The sequence below is a fragment of the Bos javanicus genome, chromosome 10 (genome assembly GCF_032452875.1).
Source record: "Bos javanicus breed banteng chromosome 10, ARS-OSU_banteng_1.0, whole genome shotgun sequence".
Lineage (NCBI taxonomy): Eukaryota > Metazoa > Chordata > Mammalia > Artiodactyla > Bovidae > Bos > Bos javanicus.
The window spans coordinates 8,542,428-8,560,609 of NC_083877.1; the positions used below are offsets into that span (position 1 = coordinate 8,542,428).

The 18,182-nt window shown below is 45.2% G+C and overlaps 1 protein-coding gene across 6 annotated transcripts in view; it reads left to right on the forward strand.

The window, feature by feature from the left end:
• Positions 1 to 18,182, forward strand: part of PDE8B (phosphodiesterase 8B) — a 264,149-nt gene that overhangs the window by 191,239 nt on the left and 54,728 nt on the right. For all 6 annotated transcript variants that reach the window (XM_061430026.1, XM_061430023.1, XM_061430025.1 and 3 more), the window contains exons 9-10: positions 206 to 294; positions 2,598 to 2,658. In XM_061430026.1, the coding sequence (XP_061286010.1) occupies positions 206 to 294; positions 2,598 to 2,658 (150 nt within the window). The remainder of the gene's footprint in view (positions 1 to 205; positions 295 to 2,597; positions 2,659 to 18,182) is intronic.

Below are 18,182 nucleotides of genomic sequence, written 5' to 3' on the forward strand. Positions count from 1 at the left end.
GCTGGGCTTGATCCCTGTGGGCCTTGGGCCCTGTGGGTCTGAGCCTTGTGTAGTCAGCACCACGGTGGGCGCAGCTAGAGAGCGGTGTTCTGTGGGGTGTAGGAAAAGCGCCTGGGAATTTCACTGCTGAACGTGATGAGACCCTCTGTAGGAGCCACTGAGTACCTGGACGGAAGGATCTTGAGAGCTCTCTTTGTCCCTGTAGGAGTGGCAGGGCGTCTACTACGCCAGACGGAAATCCGGTGACAGCATCCAGCAGCACGTGAAGATCACACCAGTGATCGGCCAAGGAGGGTGAGCGCCCACTCTTAACCTCTGCTGTTTGAGGGGCCCCTGTGGGCATCGGGTTTGTACGTGGGAAATGCAAGTGGGTTAAACCCACCAGTACAACAGGACTGGGTGTGTACATAATGCGTGCCGAGGCCGCCTCCATGCGGCCCCTGAACAAATCACCCCTCTTTTCCTGCCTGTGGGCCTTCTGAAGCCTCAGCCCAACTGTCCACCTCCGCCTGGTTGTCTGTGGTTGTCCCCACACCCCAAGGGGCCAATTTCTAGACCTTCCCTTGTCATCACTGCAACTACAGAACTTCGGGGCTCCCTGCCTCAGCCCCGCCTGGGAGCCGAGCTCCTTTCTTTGGGGTACTGGCTCTGTGATGATTCTCTCCAGGCCTCAGGGCTTGTTCACGAGAGGACAGAGCACGAGGGTCATGCTTAGGAGAGAAAGGTGTCTGACCAGAAGCTGAGGCAGCTGATTCCATGTAGCCTCAGCTTACCAGAGGAGCCTATTCATTTGCAGGGAAACAAAGAAAATATGCAATTCCTTTTCCTTCTCCCAGTTGTTTTGTGAGAAGGTTTATGGAGCCAAACAGGACCCCTAACAGTGCCCCACCGAGGAGCCTTTGTAAAGGAGCCTGGAGTCAACCAACCAGCCTCTTAGTATAGGTGTACAGGGTACACACGCCACTGGGTGACATTTTGGAAAAAGAGCAGTTACGGTGTGAACAACCAGGCAGGAGAGCCCCGTCTGTGACTTACTGTGTGTGTGTTAGTCACTCAGTCATGTCCGACTCTGTGACTACATGGACTGTAGCCCACCAGGCTCCTCTGTCCGAGGAACTCTCTAGACCAGAATACTGGAGTGGGTTGCCATTTCCTCCTGCAGGGGATCCTCCTGACCCAGGGATGGAACCCAGGTTCCAGCATTGCGGGCAGATTCTTTACTGTCTGAGCCACTGGGGAAGGTTGGAAGGCAATCTGTAGCCAGCAAAGTGTCTGTAGGGTGCTTTCCCTCTGATTTCACTTACTGGTTAGTTTTGAAACTGTTCCTGCTCAGTTCAGAGACCACTGTCCCATGTTTCCTGCCGCTCTGCTTCACTCCAGGTGGCGGGGGCACTGGCATGCCCTGAGCAGAGGTCACGAGTTTGCAGAGAAAGGCCCCTGAGGGCCCCCCTGCCTCCCCTGAGCACGCAGGCCTCCGAGGGGCCGTTCCCAGCAGCAGTCAGAACTCAGGGCCACGCCGGCCGTCACGTCATTGTTTCCGACTGCATCCGGGGACTGTGTTTTCTTCCTAAGATGGACTTGTGTGTTGTGTATGACCAGAATTATTAGCTTACAAAGCAGAGGAGACCATGTTACTGTTTGGTGATTTCTGTCAGGTTGAGTTTTTCTGATCTTTCTGATTTTACAGGTAAGAGCAAGAAGTTCTGTTGTCCAGAGGCAGTGTTATTTCCCACACCCCACCCGTATTTCCCCCAGTGAACTATCAGAAGAAAGTCTTATTAAGGGTGGGGACATTTTACCTCTTCCTATTTAGTGAAGCTCAATACAGAATAACCAGCATATTTGATTCTCTCTTCAGAGTCCTCCAGAGAAAACAGAACCAAAGAGACAGAAACAGAAACACAGAAAAGAGGTTCCTTACTGTGGAACCTAACGTGGCCCTGTGAAATTCTAGCTGCGCTCGAGAAAAGTCTGCCTGGAGCTGACCTTTGTGTAGCACTAAGACACCTGTTGTCTTTTCCGTCTCCCTGTGGTGACGGCCAAGACCACAGGCTGTCTCGGGGTTCTGTCCATGAACTGAAAATAAGAGGACTTCTCTCTGCCCTGAAAAGTGCCATTGTGCATGATGACCAGGCTGTGAAAGAGTGTGGAATATTAAATATAAAAATAGCAACCATGGACTTTGGTCAGTACCTGAGTACTCACCAAATGAGTGCCTTCTATATAAGCCATAAAAGTGTTCGTGTCTGCAGAATTAAAACCCATTTCGTTTGGAGTAGCATTTCATCCTGTCACCAAGGCTGTCTAGGAGCCAGCCCTCAGGAGTCAGTTAGAAATGTAGTATCCATTAGGAGAGTGTTTCGGAGCCAGTCGTGATTAAAAGGAGAGCCCAGTTTTTGAAGGCAAGTGTAGATTGTGTGTTTAAAAAAAAAAAAAATGCATCTTTTATAGATTGTGTTTTATTGGAATTTAAAACCTGCCCCAGAATGGACCCTGGAGTTTTTTACTTGAAGAAGATTCTGTTGATGTTTTCGTTTGCTGACTTGTTGAATTGTCTCATGTCTGACTCACTAATCATGGATTATTCATGTTATTAGGAAGATCAGGCATTTCGTCTCCCTCAAGAAACTGTGTTGTAGCACTGACAAAAACAAACAGGTAAGGCCTTCAGTTTGCTTCATGTGCTTTGTCGGCGTGACCATGCATCCCTTACCCCCTCACCACTGCTCTCTGTCTGTCTTTCTCTGTATCTATGGTAGTTGCCAATTTAGAGGCTTTAGGGCAAAATGAGGCCCTTAGACAAAGAGTAAAAGAAAAGATTCTCCAGCAAGCCTATGCACTTTATTAGTAATGCTCCATAGGTTATGATTTAGCTTGTGACTGAACGGCGCAGGACCAATATATTTAATGAGATCATAAAATGTTTTTTCTTCCAAATAAAAGCTATTCTAATTTTCTACCTTAATTTCTTACATGAAAGGTATATATTTATTTGAGCATTTCACCCCTATAAATTCGTGTCAAAAACAGAAATCATTTGCAATTAGTACTGTGATTTTCTTTAACCATTATGTCATGCAGAACAATCAGAGAAGGCAATGGCACCCCACTCCAGTACTCTTGCCTGGAAAATCCCATGGACGGAGGAGCCTGGTGGGCTACAGTCCATGGGGTTGCGAAGAGTCGGACACAACTGAGCGACTTCCCTTTCACTTTTCACTTTCCTGCATTGGAGAAGGAAATGGCAACCCACTCCAGTGTTCTTGCCTGGAGAATCCCAGGGACGGGGGAGCCTGGTGGGCTGCCATCTATGGGGTCGTACAGAGTCGGACACGACTGAAGCGACTTGGCAGCAGCAGCAGCATGCAGAACAATGTATTTGAGTGTTTTCTGAAGTAAAAGAATTTTAATGTTCCTGTATTTAGGAACTTTATTTAGGTAGTTTTATCATAGAGAACAGCAATGGTGTGTCATTTTTTCTTATTGATTTATACTCTAGTACTGGATTGTGTGTATTGTCACTTTATGCTTTAAAGTTTGTTGATTAAAAGCTATTCAACAAACATAATTACCAATGGTCTATTTTTTAATAAAAATTTATTTATTTAGATATACTCGATGTGCAATATTATGTAAATTTCAGTACAACATAGTGATTCACAATTTTTTAAAGGTTATAGTCCATTTATAGTTATTATAAAATATTGCCTGTAATCCCCGTGTGGTACCATATATCCATGTAGCGTATTTATCTGATGCCTAGTAGTTTATGCCTCTTAATTCCCTGCCCAGTTTTCCTCTCCTCCCTTCCTTTTTCCCACTGGTAACCACTAGTTCTCTATACCTGAGTCTGTCTTTCTTGTTTGTTCATTTTATTTTTTATATTCCACATATAAGTGATATCATACAGTCTTTCTCTGCCTTATTTCGCTTCACGTAATACCCTCCAAATCCATCCATATTGTTGCAAATGGCAAGATTTCATTCTTTTTATGGCTGAATAGTATTCCATTGTGTGTGTTTGTGTGTGTGTGATCTATTTTTTAAAACCTTTCAAACATGGCCTTTGACTTAGATGAAGATTTTAACCGAAGGGACAGTGTCTATCAAGGATATGAAGGGCTTCAGGGTGTAATCCCTTTTGGGTAACGTGTCGGAGACGTGGGAGGTGGCTGGGGTCAGGAGGAAGCCTGGCCAGGCAAGCAGGTAAACTAGGGAACTGCAGACTGAAGATTCCTGGGCTCTTCCTGGTGAGAAGGTGGCTTCCGAGGACACAGGCTGAGTGCAGTGAGCTTCCAGCTGGTATGTAAACCCTTGGAAGGTATCCATGTCCATGCTTCTTTAGAAACTAATGATTCGGTATTTGTATATATTGTGAAGTGATCACCACAGTAAGTGTAGTTAACATCTATCACCATACATGGTTACAAGTTTTTTCTTTTAATGAGAATGTTGAATACCAACTCTTAGCAAATTTCAAATATGCAACGTGGCATTACTAACCATAGCCCAGGTTATACACCACATCCTCAGCGCTTACTTGTTATAACTGGAAGCTTGTACTTTTTGACTTCCTGCATCCCTTTCACCCACCCCACCCCTACCTCTGGCAACTACCAAACTATTGTCTGTATGAGTGAGTTTTTGTTTTAGACTCCACATATAAATGATTACATATTGTATCTTTCTCCACCTGACTTACTTCACTTACATGGTGCCCTCAAGCTCTATCCATGTTGTTTTAATTGGCAAGATTTCCTTCTTTCTTGTGGCTAAATAATATTTCATTGTGTGTATAGAAACCACTTTTTCTTTATCCATTCAGCCATCCACGGACACTTGGGTTGTTTCCACATCTTAGCTATTGTAAATAACGCTGCAGTAAGCATGGGGTGTATATCTTTTCGAGCTAGTGATTTTATTTCCTTTGGATAAATACCCAGGAGTGGAATTTCTGGATCATATGGTAGTCCCATTTTTAATTTTTTTAAGAACTCCTCTTCTCTTTCCCATACTGTCTGCACCAGTTTACATTCCCACCAGCCGTGCACAAGGATTCCCTTTTCTCGACATCCTGGACCACTCCTGTTCTGTTTTTTATTTACTTTTTGGTAATAGCCATTTTATTTTATTTTATTTTACTTTTTGGTGATAGCCATTTTAATGAGTGTGAGTTTATATCTCATTATGGCTTTGATTTGTATTTCCCTGATAATTAGTGATGTTGAAAACCTATTTGCGTACCTGGAAGTCTTCTCTAGAAAAATGTCTGTTTAAATCCTCCATGCATTTTTAAATTGGATTGTTTGTTTACTATTGCTATTGAGTTGTATGATTTCTTTTTTTTTTTTTTGTATGATTTCTTTATATTTTTTAGATGCTAACTCCCTTATCAGCTATGTGATTTACAAGTATTTTCTCCCGTTTGGTATGATATCTTTTCATTTCTTGATGACTTTGTGTAGTCCCAATTATTTATTTTTGGGGTCTTTTTCTGCCCTTGCTTTTGCTGTCAAAACAATCACTGCCAAGACCAGTGTCAAGGAGCTTATCTCCTATGGTTTCCTCTAGGAGTTTCATGATTTCAGGTCTTATGTTCAAAACTGTAATCAATTTTGAGTAGATTTTTGTGTATGGTGTAAGACAGTGGTTCAGTTTCATTCTTTCCCGTGTAGGTATTTAATTTCCAACATCATTTACTAAACGGACTATTCTTTCCTCTTTGTATATTCATGGCTTCTTTGTCATAAACTAATTGACCATACATATATATATGTGGGTTATATCTGGACTCTCTGGTGATCTACATCAATAGGTACGTTGATCTGTGTGTTGTTTTTATGTACCATCCTGTCTTGACTACTATGACTTTGTAGCATAGTTTGGAATAACAAAGTGTGATACCTCCAGCTCTGTTCTTCTTTCTTAAGAATATTAGAAAAGCATTCCAGAATAACAAAAGCAACCATGTACTTTTTTGAAAGGTTTAGTTCAACATAAAAATGCCTCCATCAGCATGGTTTCATCTGGAATCAAGCAGTTTTCACTAGGGGGATTTTTGTAGAAACTGATACCTGTGGTGTTACTATGTCTCCAGTCAGTTATGTGTTAATACTTAAGTCCATGCAGAGAAGCAAGTCCTTGGAGACCTCTGAGGAAGGAGGGGAACTGACTTTCATAGGTAAAAAAAAAAAATTCAGCCGCCAAGCTTAGACATTGCAGGCGGAAGGATGAGGTCTGCGTGAGAGGTGAAATGGGTGCAGGGAGAACCATAGGATATCCTGGGGGCTTTTTAGAGACACACTAGTGAACCCAGGCAGGGCAAGCCAGCGTAGGGGCTGTGACACCACAGTGCAGGACACAGGCCCACTGGGCGCGTTCACGCCTTTTCAGAAATGAGTCAAGTCAACCCACATCCAAAGCCAAGCACAACCTCCGCCGCTGGCCAGGCCTTGCTCCTTCTCCTTTGCCACTTTCTTTCTTAGTGAACCCGACCCTGTCTCCTGTTATCATTCTCCCTGCAGCTCCTTCTCCTTTGCCACTTTCTCTTTTAGTGAATCCGACCCTGTCTCCTGTTATCATTCTCCCTGCAGCTCCTTCTCCTTTGCCACTTTCTCTTTTAGTGAACCCGACCCTGTCTCCTGTTATCATTCTCCCTGCAGCTCCTTCTCCTTTGCCACTTTCTCTTTTAGTGAACCCGACCCTGTCTCCTGTTATCATTCTCCCTGCAGCTCCATGTCCCCAAATTCCGCCAGCCAGCCATGGTCCAGCCCCAGAAACATCAAGTTCCAGCTCCGTCCTCAAGCCCCTGAAGTGCCTTCGTTGCTGTGTTGTGCCCACCCTTATGATGCTACCCGTGTGCCTCCCTGCCCTCTTCTCTCCAGCAGGGTCCTTGGGCTGTGCTTGCGTGCCTGTGCTGCCTGGCACCTAGTGGGTTCCCAAGCCATCGGTGAGCTGGGATGGACGTGAATGTTCTGGTCCTGCCTTCTTGCCACCTGTAAGCTCTTCCTGCCTCCCGGGGTGGAGGCAAGCCCTTCGCACAGGACTTAGGGATGCAGAAGAAGAGGGGCCACCTCCTCTTTTCTGAGGCTCGAAATAGAAATGTCTTTACTGCCATAAATTAGCTGCTGTTCTGAGAAGGGTGAAAATGCGGGGCTCAGATGTCCTGAGCCATTGACGTCACCTACCGGTGCTACACTGGCCTGGAGAGACACTTTAGACTTTCCGATAACAAAGGATTTTTATATCTCTGGCCAGCCATGGTGTTTTTCCTCCTCATCAAAGGAGGCTGCAGTGAATAAGTTGATGGGTCTGTGACAGGAAGGCTCCCTGGGGGTGGGAGCAGCCCGTCTACAGGCAGCTCCAGTAGCACTGCTTTCTGGGGTTTAGCCCTGATGTCAGAATCCACCCATGGGTCTGCATTTTAACAAAGGATGAAATTGGAAGCCAGGCGGCTATCTCCTGCTGGTGCTTGACATCAGCAAAGATCTTTTCTTCCTGGATCTTTCCTAGCACAGCCCACCTAATCAGCATCTCCTGAAAAGATTCCCTTGTTCCTGTAAATTTTTGCCAAAAGGCTGGAAATGCCCCAGGAGGTTTGTCTGCTATCAACATCAGCTCCCCCTGCAGCACTCTCACACTTTCTCCCCAGATAAAGTATTAATATTAACGAGCTGTTCCGTCTGGTTCCAGGGACACAGCCTCTGCTCCAGAAGCCATGGGGTCCACAGACAGATAAATAGGACACGTTTCTAGAGCACAGCGTGGGGAGGTGTGAACTGGGTGCTCGAGAAGCACAAAACACAGGACCGACTGAGGCTGGCTGCGATTTTTTCGGTGTCCTCTAGGACAGAGGGCTACAAGCTACGGGCCAAACGTAGCCTGCTTTGTAAATAAAGTTTTATTGGCTCACAGCCTCACTCTTGGTTACATAGCACCTGTGGCTGCTTTTATTCAACAGCAGTCGAGCGGGTACAGTGGAGACCGTGTGCCCAGCAAACCCTAAAAAAGTGCTCTCTGGCCCTTTACAGAAAAAATTTGCCTGCCTCATTTCTAAAGGTGATTTTCTTTCTTGGATCTCCTACTTTCTGAGGTCAGGGACCATCTGCCAGTCCTCTGGAAGGGCCCCCTCCATGCCTGTGGGATTTCAGGGGTCTGGAAAACACAGTCCAGGGGTCAGACATGTATAGCGGAAGGAGGCTTCCGGGATCCCAGCTTTACACCAGCTCTTCCTAAGCTGGCCTGGTCAAAGCAGAGGGGGTGTCAACATTGCCTCCCCCATAGCGCCTACCCCCCAGCCCAGTTTCAGTGCAGCCCACATTCTCATTCCTGCAAGCCTTGGCCATTAGAATACGGGGAGTGTCAGTCAGTTCAGTTGCTCAGTCATGTCTGACTCTTTGCGACCCCATGGACTGCAGCACGCCAGGCCTCCCTGTCCATCACCAGCTCCCGGATTTTACCCAAACTCACGTCCATCGAGTTGGTGATGCCATCCAGCCATCTCATCCTCTGTCGTCCCCTTCTCCTCCTGCCCCCAATCCCTCCCAGCATCAGGGTCTTTTCCAATGAGTCAACTCTTTGCATGAGGTGGCCAAAGTACTGGAGTTTCAGCTTCAGCATCAGTCCTTCCAATGAATAACCAGGACTGATCTCCTTTAGGATGGACTGGTTGGATCTCCTTGAGTCTCCAAGGGACTCTCAAGAGTCTTCTCCAACACCACAGTTCAAAAGCATCAATTCTTTGGTGCTCAGCTTTCCTTAGAGTCCAACTCTCACATCCATACATGACTAATGGGAAAACCATAGCTTTGACTAGACAGACCTTTGTTGGCAAAGTAATGTCTCTGCTTTTTAATAAGCTGTCTAGGTTGGTCATAACTGTTCTTCCAAGGAGCAGGTATCTTTTAATTTCATGGCTGCAGTCACCATCTGCACTGATTTTGGAGCCCAAAAAATTAAGTCTGTCACTGTTTCCACTGTTTCTCCATCTATTTGCCATGAAGTGATGGGACCAGATGCCATGATCTTAGTTTTCTGAATGTTGAGTTTTAAGCCAACTTTTTCACTCTCCTCTTTCACTTTCATCAAGAGGCTCTGTAGTTCTTCCTTTCTGCCATTAGGGTGGTATCATCTGCATATCTTAGGTTATTGATATTTCTACCAGCAATTTTGATACCAGCTTGTGCTTCATCTTGTCCAGCATTTCTCATGATGTACTCTGCATATAAGTTAAATAAGCAGGGTGACAATATACAGCCTTGACATACTCCTTTCCTAATTAGGAGCCAGTCTGTTGTTCCATGTCCAGTTCTAACTGTTACTTCTTGACCTGCATACAGATTTCTCAGGAGGCAGGTCAGGTGGTCTGATATTCCCATCTCTTTCAGAATTTTCCACAGTTTGTTGTGATCCACACAGTCAAAGGCTTTGGCATAGTTAATGAGGCAGAAGTAGATGTTTTTCTGGAACTCTTTTGCTTTTTTGATGATACAATGGATGTTGGCAATTTGATCTCTGGTTCCTCTTTTCTAAATACAGCTTGAACATCTGGAAGTTTACAGTTCACGTATTGCTAAAGCCTGGCTTGGTGAATTTTGAGCATTACTTTACTAGCATGTGAGATGAGTGCAATTATACGGTAGTTTAAGCATTCTTAAACTTTAAGCAAATCCCAAAGCATTTGCCTTTCTTTGGGAATGGAATGAAAACTGACCTTTTCCAGTCCTGTGGCCACTGCTGAGTTTTCCAAATTTGCTGGCCTATTTTAGGATTTGAAATAGCTCAACTGGAATTCCATCACCTCCACTAGCTTTGTTCGTAGTGATGCTTCCTAAGGCCCACTTGACTTCACATTCCAGGATGTCTGGCTCTAGGTGAGTGATCACACCATCATGATTATCTGGGTTGTGAAGATCTTTTTTGTGTAGTTCTTCTGTGTATTCTTGCTGGGAAGCATAGTGCTCTCAAACACCAGGCGTCCGTGGCAGGCTTGGAGCCCTGGGGCAAGTGTGGGGCTGCAGCTGGTGAGGTCCGTCAGACTGCGTCACCCGTCCCTGTTCTCAGGAGGAGGGAGACACACAGCCGTAGCAAAGCCTCTGGGAGACGCACGTGTCTCATGTCCAATAAGAGGAAGTGGTTTTGTTGTGAAGTCAGAAAGCACAGCCCACCCAATGAGCAGCTCCCGGAAAGACTCCCTTGTTCCCCGGGGTAGTAGCAGGAGAAAATCATGGCCGGCCTTGGAGGAGGCGGTCTGCTTTCTGACTAACATTACAGGACAGAGGCTGCTTGAGAGCAGACTGAGACCAATTTGACCTGGACTTTGCACAGGGCTTTCCAGAGCTACACAAGAGAAATTCCTGCCTTCGGAATTTCACTGAGCACCTCCTCACCCTCATGACAGGAAGGTTGTTTCAGCCCTGGAAAATAGGAAGGACATAATCTCTGAATGCAGGAGAGCTATTTAATGTGAATCCATTTGGCTTAGTGGAATCTTTGTTTCTGTCAGTGAAAATGTGTGCAGTCATCATCACAGACTAATATCAGTATGGGGACAGGCATGTGGAAGTGCCTGCTTTAAAAGCACTTTCACACACGTGACTTATTTTGGGGATAGTAGAGGCAGAAATAGGGACTGAATTGGCCAAGTTTGCAGTTATGAAACCTTGTTTTGAGATAAGCTTTTCAGGGTTCATACTACCATGCCATTTTATACAAGAGATTTGAATGTCTGTGGATTTTGATATCCATGGGGGTGGAGACTGGGGGCTGGGTCCCATGGATGCCAAGGGATGACTGTATTTTGTTTTATAGTAAACTATTTAATCTTGAAGTTGTTGTAAATATTAGGGGAGAATAGAACTTTGCTGTAATAATAATGCATAATACTAAGCCTGTCATAATTGCCTAAAACAAGATACAAAGGATGTAGGTGCCAGGGAGTGAGAAAAAGGAATGGAACAGATCTTTAGTTTTGTGAAGACTGAGTGAGGAAGGAGAAATGGAGCCCTGAAGGCAGGAGCAGTGGAAAGTTTTAAGGTATCATATTAGGCTTAATATGTGAAAGAATTATTAGAATTGAAGTGGAATCGGTGGCCTCTGTGGGTAGTGAGTTCAGTACCATGGAGGTAATCAAATAGAAGTACACTGAGCCTTCAGTGGGAAAAGCTGTCTAGGAAGGTCACACATTGGCCGGAGGTTAGACTAGAGCAGTGGTTCTCTAAATGTGGTTCCCAGGAGCAGTAGTGGCCCCAGGAATTTGTCAGACTTACAGAGCTCAACTACAGAATCAGAAGTTCAGTGGGTGGGCCTGGGCAACCTGTTTGTTTGTTTGTTTGTTTATGGCTCTGCTGGCTCTTCATTACTGCGTGTGGGCTTTCCCTAGTTGCGGTGAGTGAGGGCTACTCTCTCTAGCTGAAGTGTGTGAACTTTACTGCGGTGTCTTCTCTTGTTGAGGAGCACGGGTTCTAGGCGTGCAGGCTTCATTCTCCTGCAGCACGTGGGATCTTCCTGATCCAGAGATCGGAGGCCGTGTTCCCTGTCCTGGCAGGCAGATTCTTAACCACTGGATCACCAGGGAAGCCCCTGCCAGCCTGTTCTAATAAACCTTCCAGGTGCTTCTGACTCACTCGGAAGTTTAAGCGCTACTGGCTAAGAGGAATGGTTTCAAGATTCTGTTATGTGAATTCCAATCACAGGTTGATGAGCAGAGGCTGTTCTGGATTTGATAGAGTCAGGAGCTGGTTTTCACTTCTGGCCCTCCAGCTTTCCCCTCCTGAGCTTGAGGCCCCTGACCCAGGCGGCTCAGAATCCTGTGTCCAGACGACCCCCAGCATGCTCTGTGTTTGCCCAGCTTATGCCCTAGACCTGCCCATCCCAGACTGAACTGCAGCTCATCCAATGGTAACGTCCTCCACGTGTGAACCATTATGAGATTCTAGGAACTTAGTATGAAAAAAGAACATAGATTAGCTCATTAAAGATATCTCAGTCACATGTTGATTCCATGTTGAAACGATAACATCTTGCACATACTGTGCTTAAAATATTAAACTAATTTCACCTGTTTATTTTTTAATGCAGCTACTAGAAAACGTAAAACTGTATATGTGACCTGCATGTGTGGCTCTCACAATATTTCTGTTGGAGGTCTGGCCCTTCCCTCCCCTGCTGAATCGTACCCCAGAGCCAGCTCCCCGCGCCCTCTCACAGGCGATAGAGGGGCCCACGTGGCTGTGCACACAGTCCAGCCCCTGCCAGAGTCAGCGCAGACTCACCGAGCCTCCCAGGAATGCTTTCCCGTGACGTGACAGGTGCTGAAGCAGACTTCCAGAAACACTTTTGTTTGGGATGATGTAAGGGTCACCTTTCGTTGGTTCTCAAACTGCCGCAGAAATCTAGCTGTCACTTTCCAAAGCTGTAGGGTAGACAGTGGGGAGCAAGGGGCCCCCCTCCCCCCAACCCACCGCCCCCACGGCCCTGGAGTTCCCACCCTCAGGCTGGCTTCTCTGGGTGTGCCTCGCCTCTTGCTGCCCTGACCTCTAGTCTCCCCCAATCCTGCCCCTCCAGGCAGGTGGCCCGGCTGAGAGACATCTGCATGATTCAGGTGCTTACCCTCAGTGTGCACGAAACAGGGGCTTAATGCTCAGACAGCCTCACCCACCGCCTTCTCTGTAAGACGGGAAGAGTATGGAGGGCGCTGGGACCCAGGAGGGAAAGGTGGGGAGAGTCACTTGCTCCTTTCTAGTCGCTGCTGATCTCCGGTGATAAAACACATTTTCAGTGCATCCTCAATCCCCACTACTTGAGATGTATCGCATGGGGGTTTTTTGTTTTCTATTTCCTGTGCTAACATAGAAAATGTATCCATGGAAACAAGGTGGGGAGAATTTTTTTAATAACACCATTATACTTCTGCATCCTAAAAATACACTCTTCAAGTTTCTGCTCTGTTGAGGACCTCAGTATCCAACTAATTCTACTTGGATTTTATTAGAGTGTTGATTTTATCCTCACTTTCTATACTGTTGCCTTTGGTGGCAAATATATCTGAGATGCACTTCTCCTGACCATAAGAACACAGAATCACAGAGTTGTTGGGAAGTTCGTCTAGCCCGTTTCTGTCCCCCAGATATGTAATATATGTCCTCTTTAAGTGAGCATTGTCTGGATTGTCTGTGTCACCCATTTTTGAATGATGCAGACCCTTTGCAGCTTCCTTCAATCCAGGTTCTTTCCCTTCCAAGAATCTTCCTGAACCTGCCTGTCTCCTCTGTCCCCACGGTGAGGGTGGTGGTGACTCTGTGTTTCTGTATCATCCATATGCTTTGGGTCAGTTCTCACCTTGGGCCACTGTGTGTGCCCAGTAGATATCAGGGAAGTATTTTGAAAGCTAACTTTTACTCCTTAGTACAGTGACATTCAGAAGGCATAGGAAATCAAAGGGACAGCCTTGTCTAGTCCCAAGTTATTATTACATGTAGAGTTTTGATCTGTACACATATCACATGCTGCTGTGAAGAATATCTGCTGTGTTTTCCCATGGCACATATCCAAGACTTCTTAAAAGGAAGTGGGAGAAGAAGGACACTGCCGCTGAAAACACTTTATCCCTGAACATGGCTGCTCATGTTTAGAGATGGCCTTTATGCCATCAGTGCATCACCACGGCACCGCGTCTGTACAGATGCACTTGACTCACAGTAGGTGCCCCAAATATTTGTCGATAGATTTAGTAAAGCCACTAAGTAAACAAAATTTTTCCATTTAGCTTTAGTACATATTTACGTGGAGCTATTTAAAGAAAGGCCTCTGGTGTTGCAAAACCACAGCTTTTCCTGAGAAACCACGTTGGAGTGACCAAAACCCTGAGCAGAGGAGGGTGCATATCTGTGGGGTGTCTGAGGGTAAGACAACCCGGAGCTCCCAACAGGGAACAGGACAGGATGCTGAGGATGCAGCCGTGGGTCATGTGTGTGGGAAAGCCTTGGCTCGCAAGAGAGAGAGGGGGCCCTTAGGCCTGGCGCTGGGCACAGCAAGCTTCATGAGACCCCAGAGGCTGAAGCTGAGAGAGTCACCTGGCTGACAAGGGGGAGGAGTGACCGAGAATATTCTGGGCACGTGTACCTGCGCTGAGCACTGTGGGAAAGGAGGCTGCCTCATTTCAGGCAGACGCAGGCACTCCGTCCCTTGTGGGCAGCAGGGCAGTAGGCCTGAGGCTGTCTGCCCGCCACTGGAATGGGACACCTTTGCCCTGGCTGCTCCTTATCCAGTTCTCTCTTCCACAGCAGGAGGTATTTATGGGTCTTCCCAGGTGGCGCCTGTGGTCCAAAAACCCACTTGCCAGTGCAGGAGAGACAAGAGGCTTGAGTTTGATCCCTGGGTGGGGAAGATCCCCTGGAGGAGGGCACAGCAGCCCACTCCAGTACTCCTGTTCGGAGAGTCCCATGGACAGAGGAGCCTGGCGGGCTGCAGTCCATGGGGTCGCACAGAGTCAGACGTGACTGACTGACTTAGCACGAGCGAGCTAGCCTGTGGTGGGGACAGCCAGGAGGCAGAGGATGGGAAGAACAGAGGGGGAGGAGTTCCTAAGGCCAAGCCGGGAATCCAGTTTCCCTCTGTGTGAGACCCCACGCCCGCTCACCTGTACAGCCCGCCCCATTCTGTGGGGCCTCAGTACCGAGGCCTAAAGAGGAAGACAAATTCGTCTTGCTGATGAATGGTAAACAGACATAGCTGAGCTATTTCTTAAATGTTAATGTTGCCTCTTGATCTCTGACACATTTAAGACAACTAGGATTGAAAGAGGAAATTCTCTGTTGGTCTTTGAGAAGAAGGGCTTTCCTCTCAAAGTTTAGCTAAAATTCCCAAGACTGCATTTTCGGATGATTGGTGTCATTCACACTAATGATAGATATGTATTATCTAAGTGAGCAATATTTGCTCACTGTGGAGACTTAAAATAATTCAGCACGAGAGGTTTTTGCCTTACCTTAGACCTGACTTCACTCTAGGACACGACTGAGGGACTGAAGTGAACTGAGACCTGATTTAGGTTAAAGTTTTACTTAACCTGTTTTTATGCAATTTATGAGTATTAGCAATTGATAGGAAATTGTTCTTTTTCCAGAGCAACAGTTGGTGGTTGCCTCCTCTGAAGGAATTACTTCACTTTACACTGAGAACTTTTCAGTTTGGGACATGTGCTCACCTAAGCTGCGCATTCATTCCTCTAGTCAGTAAGCAGCAACGGCCTTCCAGCACTGTGGCCTGTAGAAGAGACAGGATGGCTGAGAATGCAGTCACCATGTTCTACCCCATATCTGCTGAAATCCTTGGCTTAGCTCACGGGACCACCCCTTCCACTCAGGCCCACCACCCCCAACCTGGGAATCAACTCAGAGCACCTCTACTTTCCTCATCTCCCTGCATTCGTGAAGCCACTAGTTCTGAAGGCTGTGTCTTCCTTGCAGCTCTCGGTTTCACGCCCCTTTCTGCCCTGGGGCCCCACTCATCCCACCCCATGGTGGCCTCTGGCTGTCTTGCAGGAGCGCCCTGGCTGCTCTCTCTGTCTCCACTTAGCGGTGTGCAGGGACCGCCTCATACAGGCTCATGAGAGGTGACCGTTCAATTTCTGGAGTTCTGTGAGTCATTATTAAAATTAAATCATGCTGTTAAATAAATTTTTAAAACAGGTAATAAGTACTCAAAAATCTACAACTTATTGGGTGTTACCACATTTTACTATTATCTGTGCTCTTGAGGTTACTTACATTTCTTTTACCTGCATGGGGGAAGTGCATAGAAAGTATCTCACATCTCCCCAGCCCATGTTCAGTGATATCATGTTGGTAGCTTCAAACAGCAATGGTGGGGATATTTTTAGACTGAGGAAATCAGTAAATGCTATAAATCAGGACTTAAAAAAAAAAAAGCACAGTTTATTAAGTGCTCTTCTTAATATTATTGTGGTGAAAACAGAGAACTCCCCCTCCCTCCAAAGAATGTTTTAATTTGTATTTAAGTATCTGTTAACTACTCACATCTTAAAAATCTTTCTACAGCATCATACACCCTTGGAAAATTCTGAACAGAGAAATTCATTGCAGGAAAAATGCTCAGGAAAGACATGGTTCATATGGATTAAAAATAAAAAAACTTTATGTATGTGACTTAGTCTAGATCACAGTTTTATCTGCATTGGCTCAGATTTTTAAAACTGAGACATTACTGACAAATAACACTGTATTAGTTTTAAGTGAACATATAATGATTTGATAGACATACATTGCAAAATTATCAACATAGTAAGTTAACATCATCACCACCCAGTTAGAAATTTTTTTCTTTTGATGAAAAAATATAAGATCTACTCTCTTAGCAAATTTCAGATACACAATACAGTATTACTAATGCGTACGTGTATCCTCAGAACTTGTTACCTCATAATTAGAAGCTGCTATCACAATACAGTATTACTAATGCGTACGTGTAGCCTCAGAACTTGTTACCTCATAATTAGAAGCTGGTATCACAATACAGTATTACTAATGCGTACGTGTATCCTCAGAACTGGTTACCTCATAATTAGAAGCTGGTATCTCCGAATCGCCTTCACTCATTTGACCCACCTCGCAACCCCCCACCTCTGGCAACCGCCAGTCTGCCCTCTGCAACTGTGAGATCAGGCTTTTTGTTTTTAGATCCCACATACAAGAGATGTCATAGTATTTTTCCTTCTCTGAATTATTTCACCTATCATAATGCTTCAAGGTCCAGTTATTGCAAATGGCAGAATTTCCTTCTTTAGTATAGCTGAGTAATATTCCATTGTATATATAAATGCAGGAGATCCCCGTTTGATTCCTGGACTGGGAAGATCCCCTGGAGAAGGGATAGACTACCCACTCTAGTATTCCTGGGCTCCTCTGGATTGTCTGTACTCATTCCCAGATTTTCTTTATTTGTTCATTCACTAGGGGACACAGAGGCTGTTTCCACGTCTTGCCTGTTGTAAATAATGCCGCAGTGATCATGAAGGTGCAGCTATCTTTGCAAGACAGTGACTTCATTTCCTCAGAATAAATGCCCTGAAGTGGGATTCTGCATCATATGATAGTCTCATTTTTAGTATCTTGAGGACTCTTCATACTGCTTTCCAAAGTGATTGTACCAATTTGCATTCTCACCAACCACGCACAAGGGTTCCCTTTCCTCCATATCCTCGCCAACACCTGATATTTCTTATCTTTTTGATAATAGCCATTTGAACAGATATGAGTTGATATCTTGTTGTGGCTTTGATTTGCATTTACCTGATGATTAGTGTTACTGAGCACCTGTTTGTATACCTGTTGGCCATCTGTATATCTTTTTTACAAAAATATCTAGAGAGATCCTCTGCCCATTTTTTAATTGGATGATTTTTTTTTGCTATTAAGTTATATGCGTTCTTTCTTTTGTATATTAGCCCTTTATCAGATATGCGGTGTTTTCTCCCATACTGTAGGTTGCCTTTTCATTTGGTTGATGGTTTCCTTTGCTGTGCAGAAGCTTTTAGTGTGATGCAGTCCATCTTGTCTATTTATGCTTCTGTTGCTTTTGCTTTGGTATCGGATTTTTTACAAATCATCACCAAGGCCAGTGTTAAGGAGCTTACTTCCTATGTTTTCTTCTAGGAGTTTCGTGGCTTCAGGACTTAAATTCAAGTCCTCAGTCCATTCCAAGTTGATTTTTTGTGGAACGTAAAATACTGGTCAGTTTTTATTCTTTCGAATGTTGTTGTTCAGCATCCTTTTATCTTACATATTTATTAGCAAGTTATTTTAGTTATAGTTATTTTTATTACTTTTGTCTTTTATAAGTGACAATCTACCACCTTTACAACATTAGATTGTTTTTTGTATATTACTCTCAACAGTGAGATTTATACTTTGTGTTCCTACTAGTTAGTTCTCTTTTATTTCACCTTAAAGAAGTGTCTTTAACATTTCTTCTAGGGCCGGTTTGTGCTGTGCTGTGCTTAGTCATTCAGTTGTGTGTGACTCTTTGCAACCCCAAGGACTGTAGCCCACCAGGCACCTCTGTCTATGAGGATTCTCCAGGCAAGAATACTGAATGGGTTGCCATGCCCTCCTCCAGCGAATCTTCCCAATCCAGGATCGAACCCAGGTCTCCCACATTGCAGG